Here is a 26,711-nt window from a genome sequence, read left to right on the forward strand (position 1 = left end):
GCAGGTAACAACAAAAAAAAAAATCTTCTTCATTTCAGCTTATTTCTACTACATGAGTTTGACTGCTCAGTCAAGTCTTTTAAGTCTTGCTGGCTTTTAGGTCTTAGTGGGAAATGAGAGGCAGAAAAATGTGTTTTCTTTTCGCAGAAAAGTAATAATTAAAAGGTGTGGGAAGATGTGAGGGTATGAAACCTGGAAGAGCACACTGGCCTTAAAACATCAGTCCAGTTCAATAGCAAAAGTTTCCTTTATTGGAAATGACTACTGAAAGTTTGATAAACTGTTTTTTCTTCATGTACACAGCAGGTTTCAGGTAGTAATTTTTGCTAAGAAAACGAATGTTTGTGCATCTAAGTGAATTTATGTGTCTGCTAACATCCATCATGACCTAAAGTCATTTTTAGTAAGCAAGCAGTGTACCTCCTGCTTTACTATTCAACATTAAGCATCAAAATTCTTAAATTAATTGTACAGTTGAATATAAGAGTGTATATGTTAGATCTTCATGGTTAGCAGAAGGCAGTTCCAAATTAAAAAAAAACCTACTTTATTATATATTCCAATGATTACACCATCTTGTTATGTGTATAATTAAAATAATTCTTTAAAACATGAATGATGTTGAGTATTTAAATAATTGTCTCCTTGTTTGTTTAATTCAGGTTTAGTGTTAGTAACTTCATTCTGACTTGAAGCAATGTCCGTTCTTTATCCTGGAAACAAAAAAAAGATTACTTGAGCACTAGTCTGAGTTGAGCAAAGTTATTATTATAACTATTTATTTTAAAAGTATTTAATTATCTGCTGTAACTTAACAGATATTCAGTAAAAGAAATTTGGGGGGCTTTGTTTCTTCACAGAAATTTCCAACTGAAGGTCTGGCAAATGTTGTTCGAAATGTATTTGACTTTGACTCCTACAACAACGAGATGCGTGAAATCTTGATCAGCACTTTGCACAAATATGGGATACCTATTGGAGCGAAACCGACCAATGTACAGCTGGCCAAGGAGTAAGAATAACATAAGATATATATTAAGAAGACAGGTGTCTCATATTCACTTTTTAATAGCATGTTACGTTGCTGCTAACTGATTTAACAACAACCTGGAATACTTGAAGTCAATCCTCCTCTGGCTCAAATTTATGTTCCTCCAAATAAGTTACAATATAAATTACTTTATGATAGAGTATTTGCTTATTCCTAATATTTAATCGTTAATGTCTGTGTACATATTAATAGCTTGTATGGCAAACATATTTTAATAAAGGGAAATACTTGTTTCTTCTCCTGTGTTTTTAATTGAATTGCAACACACTTCTGTCCTGTTACTTATCACCTAAATCGGTAGCGGGGGAAAAAAAAAAGTTGTCTTTAGTTGTAGTGGGATTTTGTCTTTGATATGCACAAAAGGTTCTACAAAAATACTTCTGCAGAATAGGGCAATGCATGCGAGCTCTAAGAACAATTTTTAGGTATGTCTGTATATCACTAATATTCTTTAATTCTATTAGCAGATGACATATTACACCATATACTTTTTCAGAGCTTAGAATCAAAACACCTTTTTTTAAGACTAAACTAAATTGTGAAAGAGATTTAACTCATTCTTCTACAATTCACAGATAACAGGCTTAAGCAGATCATAATGAAAAGCAATTAGAAAACTTACTCTGGCTTGAACTCTGTTATATAATTTATTTATGGAGAAACAAATATTTCCCTTTCATGAAGAAAGTTTTACAGATATATGGAAAATTGAGTTTTCCATGGGACATACTACTTTTATATTTGCTAAGGAAGGGCTCATTCTTATGACATGACATATTGTTATTAGGTGTCCTTGTGTAGGATTCTCCTGCTGGAGCACCACTCCTACCATATCTAACTTCCTACATATAACTATTAAAAGAAGATTGGCAGTGTAATGACTGCGGTGTACTTTTTAATTTTGATGACAGCAGAATTACCTGCCCTGGGAACCAATGCTTGAGCAACTACAGTGCCTGTTAAATTGACAGTACACACTTGAAACTCCTGCCATAGTTTCTTTGGTAAAAGTTACTTGGTAATGTTTATTTTAAAGAATTATGACGTTTGTCATAGTTTTTGAGAAATTTGCACTTTATATAATATTTAGAAGTGTTAGATGTGGGTTTACAGGGGTGGATTGGAGAGGACTCTTTAGTAATGAGAAGATCAGAGGTTTAGGCAACATAAAAGAAAGACTGCTGTAAGTGGGAACTGTTCAGTCTAGAAGTGTGATGACAGAAGAAGGGTCTGATCATTTCAAATTATTGATAATTACCTGATCATTTTGAGTCTATCACTGAGGTTTTATAGGATAGGTTATGCCAAGGACAACAGACTTACAAGACCCCAGAAGATGCTCATCAAAAACTTCACTTGACAGACAGCTATGGGTGCATACTCTGTGCACTGAAGGCCAAGGGAACAAGAAACTACAGGAGCAGTTCACAGACAGTCAATAAAAGCAACTTTTTCTTAGATCTCACTATGCAAGATTGGGACTAGGCTGACCACCTTACTCTGATGATCCAGCAAGCTTGGTCTCAGTATCTTGCTCACATCCACCACAGCTGACATTTCAGATTATCCTGCTGCTCCATTCCAAGACAGCCTTGCTGTTGGTGATGAGATTTAACCCTATGGAGCTCGTAAACAACAGGTGGATCACCTTGAATTACACACACGTCTTTCAGGAATGGTTTAGGCATAGTTGATTCTGCCTTGGGGTAAAAGAATATCTAGGTAATCTCTCCAAATCTGTTCCAGCCCATATTGAAGCTCATGTGATGGGTGCATTGAGGTAATTGGGTATGGTATTTGGACCACTGAAGAAAAGGTTCTTCCTGAAGCTGCTATGTGTTTAGAACTAGAGTATTGATCTCTATATTGTTTTCCAGGATTTTGAGAGTAGGGTAATGGTGGTAAACTAGTCCGTCCCACTTCCTTCAGAAAAGATGCAAGTTAATCTAATACCTTCTTACCTGTTTTCTGTCATGATTCATGCCAGAAAACCTTCAGAGATGGAGTTCTGTAACCTCCCAAAGCAAGTCAGTCTTGTTCTTAATATCATTGCTATTAGAAAGTCATTTCTAGACAAAACACATCCAGCTCACTCAGTCATCTTCCTTTTTTAAGGCCTCTGGTTGTTTTTCTTTTATGCTCCCCCTCTCCACTTTATTCATGTCTGTATTCAAGCATTTTGCATGTAACTGGGCCAGGTAGTTTCTGCTAGAGCTGAGTTAGAGTATGAAAGTATAGAATAGAGATGTATTTTATGCAGCAGTCCCTTCTGAAAACCCCAGTATGTTTGCATTTCTTGTGATGTTTAACTCATGTCCGGTTTTCTAAACATGAACCTCCAGATCCTTTCTGCAGAAGCCTGCAGAGTGCTTACCCCATCTTCACTTCATGTAATCAACTTCCTTCATGCTTGCAATTTTCTTACTGTATTGTATTTTTTCAGATTAGTTCTCTAACTTGTCAAAGTCACTTTCAATTTTAAGCTTGTTTTCCGACCTGCTTAAAGAATCACAGAACCATAGAATAGTTTGGGTTAGAAGGGACCTTTAAAAATCATCTAGTCCAACCCCCCTGCAATGAGCAGGGACATCTTCAACTAAATTGTGGTCTCTCACAAGATGGCAATCTGAAGGTTTACTGGGTGTGATTTCTACAGTGTCCTACTGAAAACAGCATACTCCCACAGAGATTCACTTCTGTGTTCCAGTTTTAATTTGCAAGACTCTCAAGACTTACTAGTTAGCATAATAAATTGTTCAGTGGTTCTATTAATTAATGTGAAAACTAGGATAATAGTCCAAAGTTATTGTGCCTGAGGATGTTAGTCATACCTGCAGCAAAATCATTGCTATTGATAAGAATACAAATCCTGTGCAATTAAGTAGTTTTGCAGTACAGAAGCATTTCCAGGAGATTCTAGGACAGGAAAATCATTATAGTGAAATGTTGACTCCCTTATACGGGTAATCTGGCATGCCTTGGGTCAAACAATTTGTGAATCTTTATTTTGTTTTTAAAAGTTTTGGAGAAGTCTGTCACCTTAATCTAAAAACTGTCACTTAATCTAAAAACTTGATTAAATCAGAATTAGTTAAATTGCTGCTGAAACATAACTGCTGCTAATATAGGAACAAAAACATGACAGACATGAGCAACATACTGCAATACAGGATCTTGATAGAAGGAGCTTTGGGGTTGTATCTGGCTGAAGTTACAGTGGAAGTTTAACAGATAATACCCATGAACCTTATGGGAATTTTAGTTTAGGCTCTGGAATAAACATACCTAATCTTGGAAGGAAAGATTTGGTGGTGTCTAATGACCATTTAGAACAGAATTCTTGCAGTAGTTATTTTCTCAAAAGAGAAATTAATTTGTAGATGCCAACTAATTTATTTCCAAAATTGGTATCATATGTTAGTCTTGTAAAGTAATGCTTTACTTGGGCTTTTTGTTTCCTTCAGGGTGTTTTTCTTCCCCGAAATAGGATGGTCATTCTTGTAAGGTGCTGACATGTTCAGTATTATCAGCTTATAACATCATGATATGGTTTGTATCTCCTGGTATCACCTGTTCAACAGTTTGTAATTTTTATCAGTATTGTGTGTAAAGCAGATGGCTTGTGTATGATGTTTTGCCAAGACATAGTGGGTAAAAGGGATTACTCACTGTACTAACTCATGACCTTTCTTTATGTACAATTGCACTTTGTTTTTCCCGTTGACATCTGTTATGTCACATTTGGCTGAACTCACGTTAATCTGCCATTTTGTTGCACAGTTCAGACCATTTGCAATTGCTAGGCAAAACAGCGTTTAGCTGCAATTCTGGCATTTATCCTTGATGAAATTGCCATTCCGTATTATTCCTCCTGTCACTGTCCACTTCCAGGTGCTTGCAGTAACTTGAATATTCATTTTATGTGAACTGAATTTTTTATATATAATGTAAATACGTAAATTTTAATGGCTTAAGTTTTCTCTTGAAACTGGTTTGGTCCCGTCCGTGTGTCCCACCCCTCCCACCCTGGTAATCTGTAGTTAATTGTTGGACCTGTCTCATACCATATGTGTCTCTTATCCATCCTGTGCATTGCAGGGGAAGCAGAGGGGGTTAGGGAATGGGAGGCCTAACATAAGACTGTTATGTATGTCTACTGCTTATATTTTTAATCAAAAAGTGTTTAAATAAAGTACAGAGATCTGTTTGGTAAGGAATTTTCCTGTTTTCAACGTGTATCTTACTCAAGTCCAAAAAAGTTAGGTGGGGTAGAAGTCTCTTCAGCTAGACAGAGCACAGGCTGTTACCGAAGTCCTTGAATAATCGCTCTGTGCCAGCACTGAGCTGTTTTACACAGCCACGTCTTAAGTTTCGTTGCCTCTCATAGTTCATGTCTTCAGCTGTAGGAATACGATAGCTGGCTGTAGAGACTTTGCGTTCAGTGGAACTCTAGTCTTAAAGATTTGTAGCCATTTTCCAGTATGTTCTCAGGAAGCTAAATGAATAACTTTATATAGCAGGTTCTGTTGACTTTTTGAACACAGTTGTTTGGTGGGTTTTGGTTTTGTTTTGTTGATTAGCATAAAATGAACTTATTTTCTAAAATCAAAAAGATAAAATGAAAAGAAGTTGTTTCTGTAGGTGTCACTTTGAAAAATTCTCCAGCAGCAGAAGCCACTAGAGAACTATCTTTTGACAGATGGTGCATGAAGATAATCAGGCTAAATGGTAATTTTTGTAGAATCGTCCCATCAACTGTAGGTCCTGCACAATCACCTTTTCTAAACAAAATACCTGCTTATATAACCATTTCATGGACAACAGTGATGTTCTAGAATACCAGGATGTAAAATCAAGAGTAAGTAAACATTAAAAAAAAAATTCTGACTTTTCCTTAAGCAACAGGCTTTGACAGATCCATAATCAAAGAATTGATCAGGAATAATTCCTTAGAACTTGCTTTTAAGTCTCGGCTGTCTTACAAGATTACTGCAGTCTGCCGTGTAGTTTTTCTGTTCTAGAAACCCTTTCCAGCTTTTGAGGAAAGCAAAAATCGTGGATACACCTCAGCCAGAGAAAGCAGTGGAGTTTCAGTGCCATTCTTACCCAGCCACTGCACTTTTTACATCCATCAGATCCCTGTGCTTTGCAGATTTTTGCTGGTGGTGGCATTTCCATAGTATTCTGTCTGCCTTTTATGTAAACAGTATTTGGCTGATTAATTTGGAATACAGCAGTGTGGCAGGAGCGCCTTGTGAAGCTTTTTACTAGTACTGTCACTTCAAGTTATTTTCAAAACTTGTTTGTTAATTATAAATCCTGTGAAAAGAAAATCTCCCTCCTTCACTGTGTATCATATATATTCACTAGAGGAAAACTGTTAAGGTGTATACATGTTTTCAGTGGGGGCATGTTGTTTCAGTTCTTCTGCATCCTCAGCATCTCCTGAGAATCATTCAGGAGGCAGCCTGGTTGTAAGACCTTTAATGCCACCAGCTTCTTCAATACTCCTAGTCTTTCTTAGACCAGATTTATAAGGGAGAGCAGTGAGATAGAGTAAAAAAGAATTGTCAGGCCCTGGAAGAATAAGATCCCTATTACTCTTGGCAAAAGAACTTTGTATTATGAATACTGCTTTCCTAAGCAGTATCCTAAATTCTGATCTACCTTTCCCTCCTCTTTGCTGTTCATGATGGCTTGGTCTGCCACCCCAGAGAAACTATGTCATTCAGAAACAGGAAAGAGAACAAAACCTCAGCAATCTAGGAGAGAGGAGAAATCAGTTTTCCTGAGGGAAGAGAGGAACTATTAGTAAAGCAAATCTCCAGAAAGCTGAAGCAGAGTGGAAATGTTTTATTTCTTTGGGAATGCAGTGTGTAATTCTGTTGCTATATAAAGTAGTGTACTTGGTTAGAGCTGGCTATTAACCTATGTTTTGTTTTAAAATTTAGTAACTATTCATGATTAGTAGTGAACCCATTTATTTCTAGGATTTTGTCCATGGGAGTAATGTGTAAGGAATTAAGACCGAAGTCCAAATCCTTGTGGAAGCTGATGTTCCATTGAGCTAACAGGATACAATTATTGCTGCTTATAGGCATATCAGAGATTGTGCTACTCAGAGTCACCATAGCAATTTTCTTTTCACACGCAAGATAGTTTTGGCTCAAGACACAATCAACATTTTGTCACCAAATCATTTTGAAACCCAAATGGAAGTCTGAAGTAAAATTCCGGTTCATGGATAAACTGGCATTTAGTTTAGGGACTTGACTGCCTATTTTGTGACCGCATGAATGAATTTATCTAAGAATTGTGTATATGTAAGAATGGAAAAATACAAACTGAGGTGAGGAAGAGTGCAAGATAACTCACTCTTCAAACACTGGTATCTATTGATACTCTTAACTAGGCAACAAAAGGCAATGAAGGCTCTACTGGTTCTTTGCCTAAGAGAGGGAGTTAATTGGATACGCTTCCCCCATTACATGCCTCAGTGGCATATTGCTGGCAGCTGGATATTTATCTATGAGCACCAATGATCTATAGCATCCAAAATGTTTTCTGTTTGCAAGAAGTGTCTTTGGCTATCTGACTGCCTTGGCAGATGGTCCAAACACAGAACGGGGATGGAGGCTGAGGGAGCATCTGCCTGTGAGTACTGGCTTCTCCAGCTTGCTTGCGTTTTGGTGTCAGTATACCAGTTAGAACTGTTAATGCAGCTTCCCTGCATGACTTGCAAAGATTAGAGGATATTAGTGTTCATTCCCTGAATTTTCCTTTAAGTTTTCAGTGGGAAAAAAGTAAAATCAAAATTCCCCAAGATTCATATATAGCCCGACTGAGGTTTTTCTTTATATTTTGGGATCCCTTCTTATTGTGAAAAGAATTTCAAGAAATTAAACAAACCTCTAATACCTAGAGGGGCCAGGTTGGTTGTGCAGAGAGGGGAAAAAATTGTAACAGCAGGAACAAGCATCATCAGAGAGGACAGAAGAGACCACGCACGGATTTTAACAAACAGTCTAGGAGAACTTCCTTAAAATAGACTTTGGAGATATTTTTAGAAACTGGGAGAAGGAATGTCTTCTGTTCTCTTGCCAAGTTCTGTAGCTGTACAATAATGTGCAAACGCGTGTAAGGCAGAATGCAGTTTTGATAGGAGGTCTTTTTAGAAGTAACTGAATAATAAAAGAAACCAAAAGTGATAAGTTCATTAGTTTGAAGGTCTTCATGCCAATTAATGAAGTAAAACTGCTTTCAGTGGTTGCAAATCACTTCAGAGGAAAGAAATAAAAATTGTGCTGTCCCTATTTTGCTGTCAGACTACTTTGTCATATACCAGCGTTTTCTTTGCCTATATAAACAATTTTGCTGTGGCCCATATATTTCTTCTCTAAATGAAAGGTACAGAAATGAAGAAATTAGACCAAGGTGAGCAACTGAGGTTTTCAAAGATGTCCCTGTCCTTTCTGTAAACTGTACTGGCCAGAGGCAATGGGATACTCTCACATCTGTATTTCTTTGCTTTTGTACATGTCAGTGGCAAAATATATCAAAATAATTCATTGAACTTTCATTGCATGATTAACTTGCCACAGTGTTTACTGTGCTTATTCTGCCAGTTTTTTAGATGAGCGTGCCACTGAGAGGAGTTCCTTTAAGTGGTACTATCACACTCTGCCTGATCTGAATAAAGCAAAGCAAGAGACGGTTTGGATATATTTTATTATGTATCTCAAATAATGCAGACCGAAAAGGTTTTCCTTTTGAGGCCATATTATGTGAATTGCTGCTGCTTTTATGATGCTGCTCAGGTTGTGACTGTATTAGTATTCCAGAACGCTAAAATTTTTGTGATTGAAAGCATAAAAGAAATGAAATATTTTAGCGAGGAAGCATTTTATACATGAGAATCTTCAGATATTTCTCACTGGAAAAATGTAGTTTAAATGATTTATTCCATATCAATTGCTGGTTAATGAATGTAAAAATTCATTTGTTCCTGTGTTGTTTGACAGACTGCCATTACCAGATCATAAATTTATGGGCTACTGGAAAGTCGATCAGCCGGGGAATGCACAACAGAAACTGCTGTGTCCAACAGAAACTCAAAAAATAGGTGTAAAGGTTTGTCTTTTTTTTTTTGTTTTAATTCATATAATACTGTTTTTATGTATTGGGATGCGAAGAATTTAAGACATGACTGTTTTCTTCAGGAAAAAGTATCTATATGAAGTGTGGTCCTCTTTACCTGTTCTTGGGCTTTTCATACTGACTAGAAATATGAACATTTTTTGTATACCTGGCCCTCAAAATGTGAGATGTGCTTTAAAATCAGTAAATTTGGTCAGATGTTCTTGAAAAGAGGGTTTTATAAGGATATTGAAAATACCATATTTGAAGGAACTTTGTAACTGTTTTGGATGCAACTGGTTTCAGGCCCCAGATCTCAATTCTTGGATAAGATCAGAGACTGAAAAGAAAGCTGTGTTCTGTTTTCTGTTTTGCATGCAGCTGAACTGTTATGGGTCTTCAGCACTGCCAAGTTTGAATCTGAATCTTTGGTACAGTTTTACCTCCAGCCAAAGCTTCCAAGTTCTTTTCAGCTTTGGGTTCTTGGCTTAACCTCAATAATTATTACTCCAGTGAATAAGGAAAAACCTGAACTGCTAATGTAATGTAGGGGTGAGATTTAAACTTTATATAATAAGAAATTGCTGTTGAACTTCTTTTCTGACTTTTTTCTTGCATGGACTGTTTTATCAGTACATAATGCTTCCTTCATGCCACTGAGCAGTAATAGTTTCAAACCAATAAAAGACTAAAGAAGAAAGGCATGATGGTTTCTGTACTCTAAAGAAAATGGCAGTGTGGTCATTCAGAGAGCTTGCAGAAAAGCAGTCCTCTTCCCTTCTGTTTATTTCATAGAATCATAGAATGTCCTGAGCTGGAAGGGACCCAGGAGGATCGTCAAGTCCAACTCCTGTCCCTGCACAGGATAACCCCAAATGCATACCATGTCTCTGAGGGCATTGTCCAAGTGCTTCTTGAACATTGCCAGGCTTGGTGCCGTGACTGCCTCCCTGAGGAGCCTGTTCCAGTGCTCCACCACCCTCTGGGTGAAGAACCTTTTCCTAATATCCAACCTAAACCTCCCCTGGCACATCTTCCTGCCATTCCCTCGGGTCCTGAGGGAATTATTTAGTAATTGGTTGTTGCAGTTGCTAATAGTATTAACAGTCTTGAAGACAACTTTTTGATTTCCATAAAGAATGGTGAGTGAATTATTTTAGCAAGCCCTCATTGTTATCATTTGTTTTAGGGCCCTGTGTACTTAAATATCCAAGGATTTCCACTGGAACGACATGAAGCCAGGTCCCTCAGTTTTACAGAAGAACTCGCTTTTTGGACACTGCCTTTGGGTGAAGTTAACTTAGTTTGCGATGTCACAGTAACAAAAGGTGCAGTAAGAAAAGCTAGTAACTTTTGTAATGGTCCCCAATATTCTAGAGATGAGGAGGAACTAGGCGGTTGACTTCCTAAGTCCTCACCAGTAGCCAGTGGCAGAATATGAAAGGGCAGTATGAGGGATTCTAAGTGTAGTAACACCAGTGCATTTACAATAGTGTGTATTTCTGGCTGTGTTTGCAATGGAGTATAGGAATAATACTAAGAATTGGAACAGAGGATATGGAGTATAGGAATGGAGTATATGAATAATAATTTATCTTTCTGCACTTTTCTTTTTTGACCAGTAGATGAAATACAAAAATAATCAGCCACTGAAATGGGAGCATAATTTCACTGAAACATTGTGGTCTTTGTAAGGATATGCACAGAATCATAGAATGTCAAAGTAAGAGAAGGATGTGTAATTAAAGTAGAACACAGCCACAAAATTGCAGGTCTATCTACTTTTTATGTTCAGCACTGCGTTGCTTCAGAAAAAATATCCTTTGACTTTTCCTCCCTCTCTAGGTCCATTCAGTTTTAATACAAATCTTTTAACTTACAGAGTGCTGTGCTTTCTTCTCCTGTCCTGATACCGGGTAAAATTCTTTCTCCCTGGATCAAATGTGCCTTAGTTACCTATACACTTGTGTCGCAAAGTGAATTGTATCATTGGGAATACTCATAAATGTTTTTAGGGTTCATCATTAAAGGTGTCTAAACTCTATTGTGTATTATGAACAAATCACTAATGATCAGTACTGGAATGCTGCCTTTTCTGCTTGTAGTCATCGTTTCAAATATATTAACAAACTTTTGTGACAGCGAAACAAATTACATGGCTTTGGATTGATTTTTAGAATTGTCTGAAATCAGTCAGGAAGGTGCCAGATGTGAAAAGTTCCATACTAATTTTACATTCATCCCATGTTCGGTTATTAAATATATTAATTGAAAGGGAGGATGAGATAGAGTGCTATCTACACAAATGTGCCTTGGACTACTTGTTTAAAGATTTAATAGTGTGGTGGCAATGTTCTGCCTGTTAAAATTTAGTTAGTATCAAGAGACTATTTCTTTATCTTCCTCTGCCAATGGTAATTTTGCTGTACATTTTGCTATAGCATCTGTTGAGTTTATGACATATATATTTCCAAAAGAGCAATGCATGATGTCAGTAGGCTTTCATTAATTTTATTTTCTTATTTCAGAAGAGGAAGCTGAAAATGTTCTTTACGTTACTACGTGCAATCCTGTTTCCTTGTACTTCATGAACGTTTCTAGTAAGAGTGGATACTTTGTGGATCTTTATGACCTGTTCCCAAGAACAGTTGGAAATGTCTGGCAACCTTTTGTGACTGTGGCACCACTGGGGAATCCACTCAAAGGTCAAGTGGTTCTACATGAAGAGGAGGTAAAAAAATTAAAATACAGCTAAATATTTAGTGATGAGCAAAGTGGTATCATAAGGGCAGGATTGTCTACCTCTGTAGACTGAAATAGCCTGGACAAGCCTACCCCATTCTGAATGTTCTCTTTTCCACTACGCTTGAAGCTTGGGAGTTGCCGTCAGCTTTAGTTTTTATGTTGAGATTTTCCTCTTCCAGTTTTTAGCTGGGCAATATCCTTTTGTGTTCTTGAAGCTGAGTTCTACCTGCTTATCTTGTTTCTCCTACTGATAGAGGGAGATCGGCCTTCGTGGGAGAAGAGAAAGGGAAATGATGAGTCTCAGTCAAGTGAGCAGGAGTCTCAGTCAAGCAGCGTATGTTTGCAAAGTGCAAAGCAAGCTGTTTTATGCTGTGAACTGAAGTTCTGCTCTGATCTTGTCCCCTTTACTTTTCAAATAGTATATAGAAGAGACATTTTTTGAGTCATGAAATAAAATGTTGCTTGCATTTTCTTCATGCCACTATTTTTGTTTTGTGAATCCTGATATTTCTCATTCTGTAACGTCTGAAGTACTGAGACTAGAAAGACGACCATGTAAGCCTTGACATATAGTGTTTTAACAATGCAAATTTAGAATCACTGACTACTTCAGTGTTGGTTTGACCCAAATCCTTTTTTTAAAGTCAAGTATTGCATACTTTCCACATAGTTTCCACTTTCCATTACTATCAGTGAGACTGGAACATTTCCAATGCAAAACTTCTTTACCCAGGAGTGGGAAGAGACAACAATTGATAAAATGCTGCTGCTGTTCTTTTTGTAATATTAATAATAGTTTACCTACCAGTCATAGAGGTTTGACATGGGCGTTTGATCTGGTCATTATTGTTGGTTGGTTTTTCCTTTTCCTTTTGTTGTTCTGAATTTCTTCTGCCCATTTTTCAGTAGGTGAGAGACTTTGATCTAGAAGGACCTTTCCTATATTGACTTGGAGTATTAAGTAGTTTTCAGCATTGCGTAACCAGTGTTTCTGCAATACTGTTGTTCCGGGAATGTTTGTCAAGTGTGTTGACGCCACTTTCTGGTCTCAAACACTACAGTTAAGCTTGATGCCTTATGAGAAACACAATTCTTCCACCTTTAGTAGAACTACCCACTCCTCCTTTAGCTTTGCCTTGGACACTTTCCAGTGCCAACTGGAAAAAATATGATTCTGAAGTTACCTGCTTGTGGTGATTGCCTGGGCGGTTGTCTTGAACAGCTATAGAAGTACCATTTGGGCTATTTTGAGATGCGCATAACACATTTGTTTGATTCTAAACAATCCTTGGCCTATTTTGGCAAAGTCGATGCAGGAAACTGTAAAACAGATGGGAGCCTATCTCATGTCTAAGAATGTTTAGAATGTCTCACACTTTTTAATATAAAGCCCAGTAATATTTTTTGCTTTCTGAGTCTCTGAAATTCCTACCATGAAAATAATTGTCCTGCTAGTTTTGTTTTTAACCAAATCAGAGTAGCATTTGGTGTCAGCAATGAAGTTTTTATCAAAGGTTCATCTGTGAAGCTTTAGGTAGTTAACTCTGTGACAGGTTTTGCCTGTCCCAGTGGAATATGTTTTCCAGTAACAGTATGAATTAAACTCTGAAATAAAGTTTGTTCTCTGGAGAGACTGGTAGCTCAGTGTCCCTTTCCGGATGACTTCAGGTGAGCTGCAACCTCATGTTTTTCTCTGGCAAAGCTTAAATACTGCGTGTTTCAGTCTTGCCTTTCTTAGCAAGTGCTACAGGTGAACAAATCCTGTCTGAAAATAAGCCTGTTTTATACTGCTGGGAAATAGTACAGATTTACAATATTCTGAATGCTTTGTATTATCTTAGGACATTTCACATAGTGTTAACATTAAGATAGACCTTACTCATTGAGTGTGAAAATGTTTCATTAAACTACAAACTTGGTTGCAAAAAGTCATTGTATACTTAGGACATCATTCAAAAGTAATTTTAGACTTCTTGAGAAACTTAAGTAGGCATCTTGCACAGAGGAAGTTATGAAAAAGGGTTCTTTGTGTTTTGCATGTTCATATCCATGGACTACATTAGTAATTTATTTGGGATTGGTTTTCAAATGAGGCACCAAAGCACAGGTCAGATGAATGCTGCTGTTGTAGTCTTCACAGCCACTGTTATCCTTCCTTACGCTAGGGCTCATGTGTTAGGATCTCTGTATTTCTGGTTGCCACTGTATCAAAAGAGGGATTCTCAAGTAGTTTAGTTTTTCCACATAGAGCTTAGGTTTTATTCCCAACTCTTCCTTCACTGGAGCCATGGAAGAATCATGTGCTTTCTTTGTCCATCTGTGAAATGAGGTGGATATTGCTGCATATGAAATTAAATAAATTATTATTGCTGTTAGCAGGTAAGCATGGAGTCTAAGCAATCCTCCAAGTACCTTCTGTACCTGTTGGGACAGTAAATGTGATCTGCAAAAGCAATTCATCCCAGCTGAAGTAGAGCATGGCGAATTGCCCTCTGGAGTTGCCTCTCTCTTGGCTACAGAAGGAGCCTTGATGTATAGTCAAGATGCCAACTTCAGTTATACTAGGGTCACTAGCAGCCATAAGCTCAGAATTTGCAGCATTCACATGTTAAAGCAAGTAGATTAGTGGCATATCTGTATTTTGGGCAAGGGTTCGCTACTTGTGCTAAGAGTGTATCAAACAGATCTTCAGGAAAAACAAGTAATGTGAACGATATATGTGATGCTTTAGAGGTTTGTCTACATATACTTGCAAAAAACCCAAAAAATATTAACAGTATTTGTAGAAATAAGAACTTGCATTTATTAAATACAAAAGTTCACTTGACGGCTGATATTTCATAAATACTATAATCCATTCATAAGACTATACCAAAAGCTAAGGATTTTTCCCAAATTTTTGGTTTAATAAAGGTCTTTGGAGATGACTGTTTCTGACTAAGTTATAAAAAAGAACGATTTTAAACGGATGATAACCTTATTGGAAAGGATGAGACGATGATATTGTGGCTCTTCAAATAAGCTTGTGTGATTTATTTCCTAGATGACATCCATCTGGATTCAACAGAGCCCTACAGTGAAATAAAATGAGAAATCACCATTCCTTCTTGTCCTTTTAAATAAAATTTTACTAAAACTAAGCTTCTCGGTGATTTAACTTCATAGCACGAATCCGAGATTTATCTGCTTTTAAGCCACCTTTACATCTTCTTGGAAGAAAGAGTAGATGATTCTGTTCCTTGCGGTGGCCATTGGTCTCAGTGAGCACGGCCTGTTTAGACCCTATCTTTTTGTTCCGACTAAGCTGATAGACTTTGAAAAGACTCTTCAGAAATCTCAAGTCATTTCCTCATAAGATGGGAATTGCATTCATCTTTTCAAAGTAGCAACGCCTCTGCCCTGTCCTCCCCACAAGTACTTCAGGGCGTACCCATTTCCTATAAAGCTTCATGCCCACCTATTTCACTGTTCTTTTTCTTTCTGCACCTATTTCTTTTACCACTCGGGAGGAGAACAAATACAGACTGAGAAGAATTTTGATAACTTTATGCAGTATTTTATATGGGATTATGGGAGGGAAATGCACACGGAGAATTGATTTGCATATAAACTAACTGTACACTTCCTTTTTTTCTTACAAGCGCATTGCTCTGTTGAAAGGCTACAGCTGGGTGGACAGAGTAACCTACTGTCTACATGAGGGAGCACAACAAGCTTTCCCCAGGCAGTGTCCTGCCAGCACCCTTTAACTCTGCTTTTGTCTTTCTCGGTCAGGAAGTGGGGTGGGGAGGGAGGGAAGTGTTTTTCCCTGTCCCACATGCTGCTGGAGCAATTTGTCAAAGCTCTCAGATAGCAAGGGAGTGAAGGAGTCTGTGGTACAGAAGCTGACACAGAGATCCACCTTGCTCACTACCACGTGGAAGATGGCCAACATCCTTTAAAAGAAGACTTTTTTTAACAGTTCATGATCTAGCCTGAAATGCAAGTGGGGACCTGGGTATGGAAGTACCTGCAACATACCAGTAGTAACATCTGAAACCCCTAGTCCCCATGATATTCTAATGTATGTTTTCAGGAGGAAGGGTGTATTTTCTTCAAAAACTAATTGATGTTATTAAATACTCTCCTTTTTTTGGATATTATATAGGACTTTTCTACAAGCACACCTTAAGAAAAGAAAAGGTGTGCTTACATAGAAAGGTGTGCACTTTCTACAGAAAAGGTGAAGACACTCCTGTTCTATAAGCACAAAGCTTCTATCTATACTTGCTGTTCTCAGTTCACTGAAATCTCTAGTAGCGTCAAGTCTCCCAAGGCATCTGGAAGACACCACTTGCATTAATTAGAACACCAGTAATCTGCTTGCATACATTTCCCTGCCTCTGAAGACATGGAGATTTGAGCGCCGAACCATAAAGTCTTGCACAGACTTTTTCCACTTGAACCTAATGAGCAATATAATATGTCTGTATTGTGCCTAAATATTTACAGCGTCAGGATTGTTACGTGTGCGTCATTCAAGGGGTCCTTGAGAGGCACTAATAGAAAAGGTGCTTGTGGGAAGGGAGGCAAGGAGGTACGGAGGGGTTATCCTGCCAAGCTAAGAATTGGCCTCATGTGAAGGTGACAGCTAAGAGTCGTCTGTGCTTGCGAGCTTGCTTGCTCGGGGTGGGAGCATTGACAGCAAAAGAGAGTGAAACTGAGAGTGAGTACGAGGAGAATACAAGAGGGTTAAACTGAATTATTTGTACTGTCGTGCTCTGAACTTGGAGTATATTCCTTCCCCTAGCTCTCCTCTCTGCCTGCAAGACCATAAGGAACAACTTCCCATACCAGCAAAGTGAAATCACAACCCTGTTTGGTTTAAGGACTTTTAAGAGGAAAATGCTGGCTAAAATAAAAACAGCAGTAAGGAAAGGGAAACTTTGCAGTAACTAAAAATAAAGGCACGCCACTTCACAAGATTGGTTATTCCATCTGTCCAGAGTTTGGAATTCCAGACATCGGGGTCGGGAGGTCACCCAAAGGTTACTTTTCTCCCAGTCAAGAACAAACACAGCGGAATTGCACACCAACGTCTTTTCCCAGCCCACTTGAAGAGTTGCCAAAGCTGCTCTTGGATGTGTTTGCAAGTGACGCAAAAATCTATTCTTAAACACAGACAGAATATACATCAGTCACTTAGCACAGAAGGAAACCATTAACATCAAAAGGGGTGGGGTAGAAAGGCTTTTTATATTACCAACTGTTCTCATAAATTTAATGCTAAGTAGAAGAATGTAATTGATTTCTATGTGCTTTTTATCTCACATGGAACGCTAATGCATTGCTTCGGTATGGCAATGCTGTTGCAAAATCCAAAGCAAATGCCCTATTTGTTTTCCTGAACCATATTTCCATAATTTTGGTTAGTAATACATAAGCAAACTTCTTTTTTTAGAAGTATTGAACTCTAGCTGAAATTCCCAAATGCTCCAAATAACGTGGTAATATTTTAAATGCTTTACCATATTTAGCTTCAAATGAATGTCATTATTAAATAAAGTAAATTCTCCCAAATAATCCTAGTGAAAGTATGAAGCACATCCAAAAAGAACAAAACTGCTGTGACTCAGATTGTTTGTATTTGTTTTATTTAGAAGAATTTGTGGGAATTTATGTTTTACTCCTTTAACGTCTATCATGCGTTATTGCAGATGATGTACGTAGACAGTTTACTTTTAGTAAGTCTTTGCAGAACCTAATGTCCTTGCAGAATCTAACGTTTCCTTGAATGGCAAACAAAAAAATTCAACCCAAGGCTTAATTAATTTGTTCTTTTGTACCTTTTAAATTTCATTGGATGCGGTTAAGGTTGTCCCTGAATGATTGTTCTCTTGAATTCTTAGTTAAACACATCAGGAGCAGCTGTAGTACTTTGTGAAAAGAAATGTTTAAAATGTCCCCATCATTAGACAACATATGTGGGCCCTGGCACATTGAGTAACAAACTGAAAAATCTGAAGAAGTTCAAAATTTAGCATATCATATTTTCACCTGGGATACATGGAGGACACTTGCACCACTCTGTTCAGTATCCTGTCTGCTTCTGATCTCCATCCTCTTGAGACATCCTGCTGTCCTCCAAGACTTGTCCTACTTCTGACGCTGTAAGCTCTCTTAGTGTGCAGGTCACAGAAGGGTTTTCATGCACTGGGATATTTAATAGGCTCCACTGTATCAGAACTATGAGGAAATGCTAAGCCAGTTCTTCTCTCAGCAGTTTTTTGCCTTCAGTGGAACTTAAGTAATGGGTACTTTAGAGGAATGCTAAGAAAACATAAAAGCAGCGATGAAATATTTTAGTGACTTGACAGAACAAAACTGGTATGTCTTTCACCTGTAGCTGACTACAGCTTGGACGTGTAGGCCATACCAGTCTAGTTTCTAGAGCTCATGCAGAATGTGTGGTGTATAGATAAAATATTATGGAAAAAAATGGAATATCATTCCAGCCCTTTTTGCCTATGCTTAACCTCTGCAATTAAATCATTTGAAATGAACCAAGAAGATTCAGCCTATGTTTTCCAACAAAGTCTAGATCATCTTTGCAAAATGTCCTAAGATGTTAGAGTTGCAAAGGTGCTTCAGATAGATTTGTTACAGTCTCTTAAATCGGGTTGAGAAGTACATGGATCTGCTTTTCATTTACAGAGCAATGTTGTGTTGTTGCTGGATACAAACAATGGCGCCATTCGCCGACTTTTGCTCTTACCAGATGCTCAAGAGTCTCCTAAGAGAACATCCTGGTGGAGCAGCAAAGATGAGATGGTGAGGAATAGCATCTGCTTCTATTATACTACGTTGTGTTGTTTTGTTTTGGTTTTTTAAGTCAAAGCTCAGTATTGGAAAAACTGCCCCAGGATCATTTATCTTTCTGTTTTTACAGCCCAAGTACTTAATTTTTTACTCATGTGTGTTTAAATGCCTTACACATAAAATCGCATTGTTATGGCATAGTGATATGAAAAATATAAATAAGTTGTATTTTCTGAGGATATGTATCTTTAAAATATCCCTCTTTGGAGCTAGAATTGGGAATAATGGAACATTTTGTTACAAGGGATTACATCCAAAATAATGAACTCAATTATGATGCAATTATATGACTTGGGACAAGGCAGGTCAGATAGTGTTTTGGGAGGTAATTAATGCCATGGTTCATTCTAAATAAAGGAAAAATGTAGTACACTTTCAGGGGAGTCAGGGAAACTCTCTGGGACAAATCTAACAAACACTAATTGCTGTATGACATATTTCTGTACAGAGCAGCTACAAAATGTGCCGAGAGTTTTCACATAAAAACTGGCTGGTGTTCTACAAAGAAGCAGGGTGAGAGTAAATTATATCCTTGTATTATATTGATTTATAACAGATCTACTCATGTACATCCCTCTCTGATTATTCTTTTCTTGGCTTCCAAATTTACAGAAACCACCTTATTGTACTGGATGTATTAGAGGGTCAAACTCATACCATCTCGCTTCCGATCAACCTGAAATCTGTTTTCCTGGCAGCTGAAGACCGGTGGCTCTTGGTGGAAAATGAAACAAATCAGTTAGTTAAGCCTACTTTTATTGATGGCATTATTTCTTGTTCATGTTTTGTTTATGTTCAGGAGTTTCACTCAGTTGGTTTTTCAGTTTGTGACACTGGCTAGACTTAAACACTTACTGTTTAAGCTGCAGATTTGCCCTGGTGAAAGTGCAGGTAGGCTTTTAGAGTGGCAAATGAACAGGATATGCCTGCCTAAATTCATGCCTCTGAAGATCTAGACTATCTTTGTATGCATGTTAATACTGCTTTTTCTGAGGTGGTATTGATCTTTAGAGATGAGAATGTTGGTGGACCTCGCTTTAGAAATAGGGCCACATCATCCAGAGTTAGTGCCTGCTTGGTTTTACTTTCACGGTCACATGAAAGACGTATTACTCTGCTGTCTTATTTTTATAAATGCATAGTAAATAAAAGTGGGTAAATAGTTACTAGAAGACAAATCTGCCACTTGCTGGCTTACCCTTTCCTATCTCACAGATGTTTGGTAAATCATATTTCGTTTTAGCAAAAGGTGTTGATAACCTTGTTTAAATAAACGTAGAATGTTTTTGTTATTTCAGAAGATAGAAGTCCTTGTTTAGAGTTACAAGCTTAATCAGGAATTATTACAAACGTGTATCCTTTACAGGAAATTTCTTTTAACCAAGCGTGCTCATATGGAAGCTGAAGACAGTGAGGTTTGCCAGCTGTATGCATTGAGTGAAGAGCCAGCTGACATGGGATTTGGCGTAACAACGGGTATTGAATGCAAGCTTGGCTTGTTCTCTCCCCCCCCCCCCCGCCCCCAATAATTTCTGTGTTTGCAGCTGCACAAACAAGGCTCTTATACTTTAAAGGTCTGGGTAACTTTCTCTCTGATTCTCTTTTTGCCCTCCCCTTATCATGTTTGGTTAATAATGACTTCTCACAAAGCATGGCAAATTCTGTGCTCAAACTTCAGGTTGTTTAATACAGCATCTTAGTTTCATTGTAGCATTTAAGACCTTCAGCCATGGACTTTCAGGAAACACACAAGCATACAGAATGGAAAAGGAAAAAGACAACTAGGCAGGAATTGGAACATAGGGGCAGAAGGGACCAAAGATGTTGATGAGTCCAGTCTGTACGCTGTTATGAGCCTGTTACACACACTCAGATGAGCTAGAAGACACTTCCCAGCACATAAAAATACAAAAGATCTACTGTTAAAATAGAAGTCACAGTTTCTAAAGTTCTGCAGAGAGTGTGCAGGAGGCCACTGAGGCCATCACACCTATGTTAAAAGATAGGGGGAATTTGGTCAGTAAAATTCCAGGATGGTGCTAGGCATTCAGGCATGCCTTAGCTGCAGAAGGCAGAAATCACCAGTGATCATCATTCTGCCTGGTAAGATCTGCTTGTCTTCAGATCTGATGATGTTTTCAACCCTGAGCATATGATCACAGTGCACAAAATCTTTAGCCTACCTGGTTTAATAAGACTGGAAGTACATGTGCATCCCACCTTACAGTTTATAGGCTTTGGCCTATATCCAATGTGTCTCAGACAGAGGAAAAAAAACGAGAAACCATTTTATATCTGCTAAAGAGAGGTTTCCTCCTGGTCCTTGTGGCTAGCATAGTGTGAAGAATGAGATTAACACAGTGTAAACATGATACAAGCAAATGTTATTGACAAATAACAAATAGGGCTTATTTTACACAAACGGCAACAAATTGGATACCAAAGACTAACCACAGCTTAAATACCTTGGATCCTTTTTATCTCTCATAGAGGTTATTCTGTCAACTTATCAAGCTCCATTAGAGCACAGTAGTTTCCTTCCTCTTACTACCTTATTTAGAAGCCATTACAGAGTATCATTCCTCAGATGGGTAGAAACGTTATTATAATTTCCAGTCTCCAAGTATTTGTGGACAGTTTATTGCTGCATGCTTTTTGTGCTATTTTTATCCTTCGTTATCGTATTTCTTCCAGTCTAAAAATTTATCATATCCCCTCTCCACTTCTTTCCAAATCATCCAGCAAACCCTGAATGTAAAGTCTTCAGCCTGTTCTTATTCTTTGAGGCAGAACCTGTGGCAGGAGAACTAAGAAAAAGTAGACCAGTGTGGGTCTGCCATTGACCCAAACCAGTAGCCCATTCATCCTCTGAGGGAGGAAAGATTTTCTCCCGCTGCCAGGTAAACGAGATAGTCTGCCCATTGAAGTGGAAACCATGTATGCTGCAGCACTAAAGGTAGCGGGTTCTGACTGTGTTGATAATTTGAGGCAAGGTAAGGGACTGTTACAGTTGCACAGAATAAAATTTCGTTTTCCTTAGCTTAAAGAAAAAGAAAACTAGACCATTATTTACCAGAAATGTGTTACAAATAACATTATTTAAATTGCAAAAACAGCAAGAGAGCTACCAAGAAATGTCACGTTGACACTTACCTGTGCAAACCTACATTTTGCCTTTTTGTGCATTTGCATTATAACAATCTTCAATGAGATCCCATGCTGCTCTGTTCCATAGGCTTCCTGCCTCATTTACACAGTAGAGGGCAAAATTAAGTGGTACAAGAAACTACAAAGCTAGTATTTCCTGATTTTAAGTACTTAACTTTACAAAAATAACGTTATTTCCTGACTTCTTTTCTGTGTTATAGTATAGTATAATCAAATCTTTTGCTTTTTAGTAATTTTATGCTCAAAGTAATAGCAGTGCTCAGCACTCTTACAGTTAATATTGTTTCCTATTGCACATCTGGATTTAATGACTTTCATTTTATTTAATTTCCCTGTTTAGCGTCAGAACTGTGTGCACCACATGCAGTTTCAAGTGACCAGCTATCTTCAGAAAACCTCAGTGCAGCTGTGGGACAAAAGATCAGCTCCCCCAACAGGATTTTTTCAGATGAACATAATTATGCTACTATTGTTATTGGTTTCCCAGACCTCTTGGTAAATACTCAGCATTATTATACAATGAAGTAATATGATCTCATTTATTCTGTAACCAGTTAAGTACCTGTTTACCAAATGATATGGAAAAAGAAGGGAATGACAGTGAATGACAAATGGGTGTAGTGTACACCGTTTGGTAGGGTAGTCTAATCTAGAGGTATTTCAGTGGATTTCAGGGATTTCAGACAAAATTCATTGTAGGTAAGTTATGAATAGTGCTGGCTAGAGGAATATTTTCTAAATCATGTGTTTTCATAGATTTTTAATTAAATATCACCACTGAAAGGATATCAGTATCATTTTAGACTGGTCAGTGTGAACTTTTTGCTCAGTGTGCATCAGCTAGCAAGACTCTAGATTTAAGAAAAAGAAAAAAGATTCAGAAAATGGTAACAAAACTATACAGCCCCTTCACTATTTCATAATGTAGTTAAGTGTAAATACTGCATGCAATTGTGATCACTCCTGTGACACAATTAGGAAAGGACCAGAAAGGAAAGTGAAACTTAACAGTGCAATGACTAAGGCTATTGCAAGGAGTGGAGGTAAACACAGGGAAAATAAAAGCTGTATGTTTAATTCTTTGGGTTTACTTATATTTACTACCTAGTGATACATGAAAAGGGTGGTACTTATAGAGTAAATAATTCTATGTCAGGTTTGCTTAATAAATTGGGGCAAAAATGTATTTCTATTTAAAATATATAAATATGAAATAATATAAAAAATGTAACTGTTAACAGACGTACTAGCTTTTAATATTATTTATAACATATGTGAGTTTATTGCTGGAAAAGGGAGGTAGTCTAGAGCAGGGAGTACTAAGGATGCTACACACTTCAGTACCAACACTGGTGATGAAGCATTTTGCTCTCCCTGATTTAGGCTGAGGCTCTGTCTTTCCTCACACGTGATCTTAAATGTCCATGTGAATGTCAGAGAGGGAGTCCTAAAGGTGACTGTGAGGGTGGTGGAACAAAACTTCAGATTCAGTGTTTAGCATTGATGGTGTAGGTGTTCAGTATGAACAAGGCGTCTAAGCTGTTTTTCGTACTAGCAGTGCTCAGCTGACCAAACGTAGAGGCCTTCTTCAAGACGAGATGATTTATTCTCTGGGCTCTGCTGACCAGAGCGGGACATGGCACACCTGGCTCACTTGCGGACACCTACATTTACGTCTCTGAACCTGGAGCCAAATCCCAGCCTTAATGCCCTGCTTTGAATTCATTACTGAAGTATCTGTGCATTTATTTACATTAGTGGAAACCTAGATTATGGTAACAGTTTGTTACATAGTTTGATTCCAGGTTAGGCTATTTCAATGCTTTCTATTCCTGGTTCAACATGGAAAAAAAAAAAAAACCAAAAAGTTGATCCAACTTCAGATCTTCAAAGAGTCTCAGTTCCTAAAACTTGTGTAAGTAGTCTGTTGGTTTTCACTCCTGTAGCAGTTCTTAATACAAAATAATGCAGGTCTTTTCCTTGTCACGTTGTGACATAAGAGGTAACCACAGTAGCTACATTTGATTTGAAATTAGATAAGAAGTGGAATTTATCTAGAAACATTTGTTCTTAGGCTCAATAATAGTAATGTTTTGTTCACTAGACGCCTTCTCTCTTGCAGTCTCCTAGTGAAGTGTATAGCTGGAAAAGAAACTCCTCTCTGAGTCGCAAACGTGCTTCTCCTTCTGATCCATTTTATTATGGAGCCCGGAGGAAAACAGCAGCTGCAAAACAAACCAATTGTGTAACTTTATTGGCTTCTAATCAAATAGTCAGAATTTTAGCACCTGGAGATGTGCCTTTGAAAGACATTTACCCAAAAGGTAAGAGGTTCATATAGCTGTGCTGCAACAACGGTACACGGGGGTTTTTTTTGTTTTGTAAACTGCAATCACTCATGAATTTTTCCAAAATGTTTATAAAGAACCACAAAACAAGCATTTGAGGAGGAAGGGGAGTAGTTGCACTCATTTTTAAAATTAATTTGGATCTTATTAACAAGCTGAATTATACTTCTAAGGAATTAACAGGCTACCTACACTGTGAATATCCCAGTAGAATAGCCCAGATCTCCCTATGTCAGCACTGGGAACAAGCTACAGCAGTATGATCATTCCAGTTCAGTAGTTGGCCTTCATCAGTATTTCTAAGCTCTGCTCAGCACCACACAGACATGCAGTGATAAGGCAAACCTGTTGTCCATCTAGCTCAATATTCTGTCTCCAGCAGGGCCAGTAGGAGAGGTTATTTCAGGAATGTGCGTAAGCCTGGCCACTTCTCTGTCTTGCCCTTCATACTTTCTCAACATTTTCAGTTGTTTTGCTAGGGATGTTGTAGGGGACATCCCTGCCTCAGCCTTGAAATCTCCTTTTATGGACCTATTGTCTATGAGTTTGTCTGGTCTGTCTTTGAACTTGTGTGTCTCCACAGCAAAGATCACAAGTTCACCATTCTCTGTGATCGACTGATCTCCTACCAGGTTTAAGTGCCCCTCATTCTAGCATTACAGGGTTGGGTGAATAACAGCTCTGCATTCACCTTAACCGTCATCTTCAAGACTTTGTAAACTTCAGTCACACCTGCCTTCTCTCCAAACTGAAGAGGCTCAGGCTTTTTAGTTCTCCTCTTGTCCAAGAGGATGTTGCATAAGCAACATTCACATACAGCAAAACCGTCCTGCACTTGTACACTAATAAAGCAGGAATAGACTACAGACCTTCAGACTCTTTCATGCTGTCATGCCAAGCGTTCTGTTATCGTTGTATCTTTAGCTTCTTCAGACAATAGCTAAAAATATACCAATCAGTGCTAAATAACAGCATTAATTACCTCTAGAAAGCTCTAAGGAAAGGTCACTATCAAAAGAGAAAACCACAAAAATATTTGTATGTGGTAGAATGGCAAAGTTCTTGAATTCATCAGCACAAGAAGCTATTCTTGATTTGTTCTGCATGTGAACTTCCTGTCCCAGAATGAATGCTTTATTCCAAATGAACTCCCTTTTACAAAATAAATGATCTAATACACCTGCCCTCATTTAATGCAGATTAACTCCCCTGTGTAGAGAAATCCTTTTATTCATTACTAAAAGGATAAAACATTTACTTGACTAAAGAAGCAAAGTTAGGGATATAAACAGGGTAGAAAACTGAAGCTACCTACATTAGTAAAGAAAAGGTTAGCTTTTAAAAAGATTAAACTTAATAAAACACCATTAAAGTTAGCATGACGATCTTGGAACTAGTTATAGCACTTCAGGCTGTCATCTTCTCATACTTTATAAACTGCTGAAGGGTCAGACTGGTCTTTTTTTTTAAGGCTTTCATGGTAAAAGAAAAAAAAAAGTCTGTTTCTGAAGTGGATGGTATAAAAATTCAGAAGGTAAATCTTTCGAGCTTTTGTTAAAATTAGTTTATCTGGGAGTGAGGGAGGGGTACAGCACTTCCAAATGATACCTGAAACTGAGATCTTGACAGTTATTTCTGAAAGTCTTTTAAGTTGCTGTGGTATATAACACTCTATAATGCTAGATTAATATAATTAAAAACCAGGGGACATTCTTCATGAATCCTAGATACCAGTGACCTGAGCAATTTCTCTCTCTGAGAAATGGCTTCTGTTTGACCAAGCAATTTAATTTGTATCTGTTATAGCTGAACAAGACACTAACTTTTTTTTTCACCTCAACTATGGTGAAATATGTTAATGAATAGTGATTGATAGCTTTAAATTTATAGAAAATTTTATGAAGTATAGTTTATACAGTGCTTTATGGCCATTGAAGTTGAAAGATTTAAGGCCATCTTGAAGATCATTATAATTTATTTTTCTTTTCTCAATAACATTTTAATTTATGAATTACCAAAATTGATCTTAACTGAGTCATGTTTAATATAACCTTACCTGATACAATTAAATTGGACCTGAGCAAGTCTCTAAGTTTTCTATTCCATAGCCTTTTTCCAGGATTTCAGGCATTTCCATTTATCAGTTAATGGTCCATTTTTCTAGTGGAGGAGGATCTATGAGTAGAGTCCTACAAAGACCTGTGGTACTCAGCGTGGTCATGAAAAGAATGGGAAAATGAATGAACAGTGAGCTGACAGTGTTTGCTGATGACACTGGTTATTATTCACTGTAGAAGGGATTCACCATGAAGGATTACAGAAGGACTACAGTGCTGACTGCAACAGAAATGGCAGGTGAAATTCAGCATACATAAATATAATGTACATGAAGGAAGAATGAGAAA

The 26,711-nt window shown here is 37.7% G+C and overlaps 1 protein-coding gene across 2 annotated transcripts in view; it reads left to right on the forward strand.

The window, feature by feature from the left end:
• VWA8 (von Willebrand factor A domain containing 8) overlaps positions 1 to 26,711 on the forward strand; it is a 195,207-nt gene that overhangs the window by 114,169 nt on the left and 54,327 nt on the right. For both annotated transcript variants that reach the window (XM_075087631.1, XM_075087621.1), the window contains exons 26-35: positions 861 to 1,012; positions 9,073 to 9,181; positions 10,377 to 10,515; positions 11,716 to 11,918; positions 18,626 to 18,742; positions 19,239 to 19,303; positions 19,403 to 19,528; positions 20,157 to 20,266; positions 22,299 to 22,453; positions 24,081 to 24,282. In XM_075087631.1, the coding sequence (XP_074943732.1) occupies positions 861 to 1,012; positions 9,073 to 9,181; positions 10,377 to 10,515; positions 11,716 to 11,918; positions 18,626 to 18,742; positions 19,239 to 19,303; positions 19,403 to 19,528; positions 20,157 to 20,266; positions 22,299 to 22,453; positions 24,081 to 24,282 (1,378 nt within the window). The remainder of the gene's footprint in view (positions 1 to 860; positions 1,013 to 9,072; positions 9,182 to 10,376; positions 10,516 to 11,715; positions 11,919 to 18,625; positions 18,743 to 19,238; positions 19,304 to 19,402; positions 19,529 to 20,156; positions 20,267 to 22,298; positions 22,454 to 24,080; positions 24,283 to 26,711) is intronic.

Source organism: Phalacrocorax aristotelis, chromosome 1 (genome assembly GCF_949628215.1).
Source record: "Phalacrocorax aristotelis chromosome 1, bGulAri2.1, whole genome shotgun sequence".
Lineage (NCBI taxonomy): Eukaryota > Metazoa > Chordata > Aves > Suliformes > Phalacrocoracidae > Phalacrocorax > Phalacrocorax aristotelis.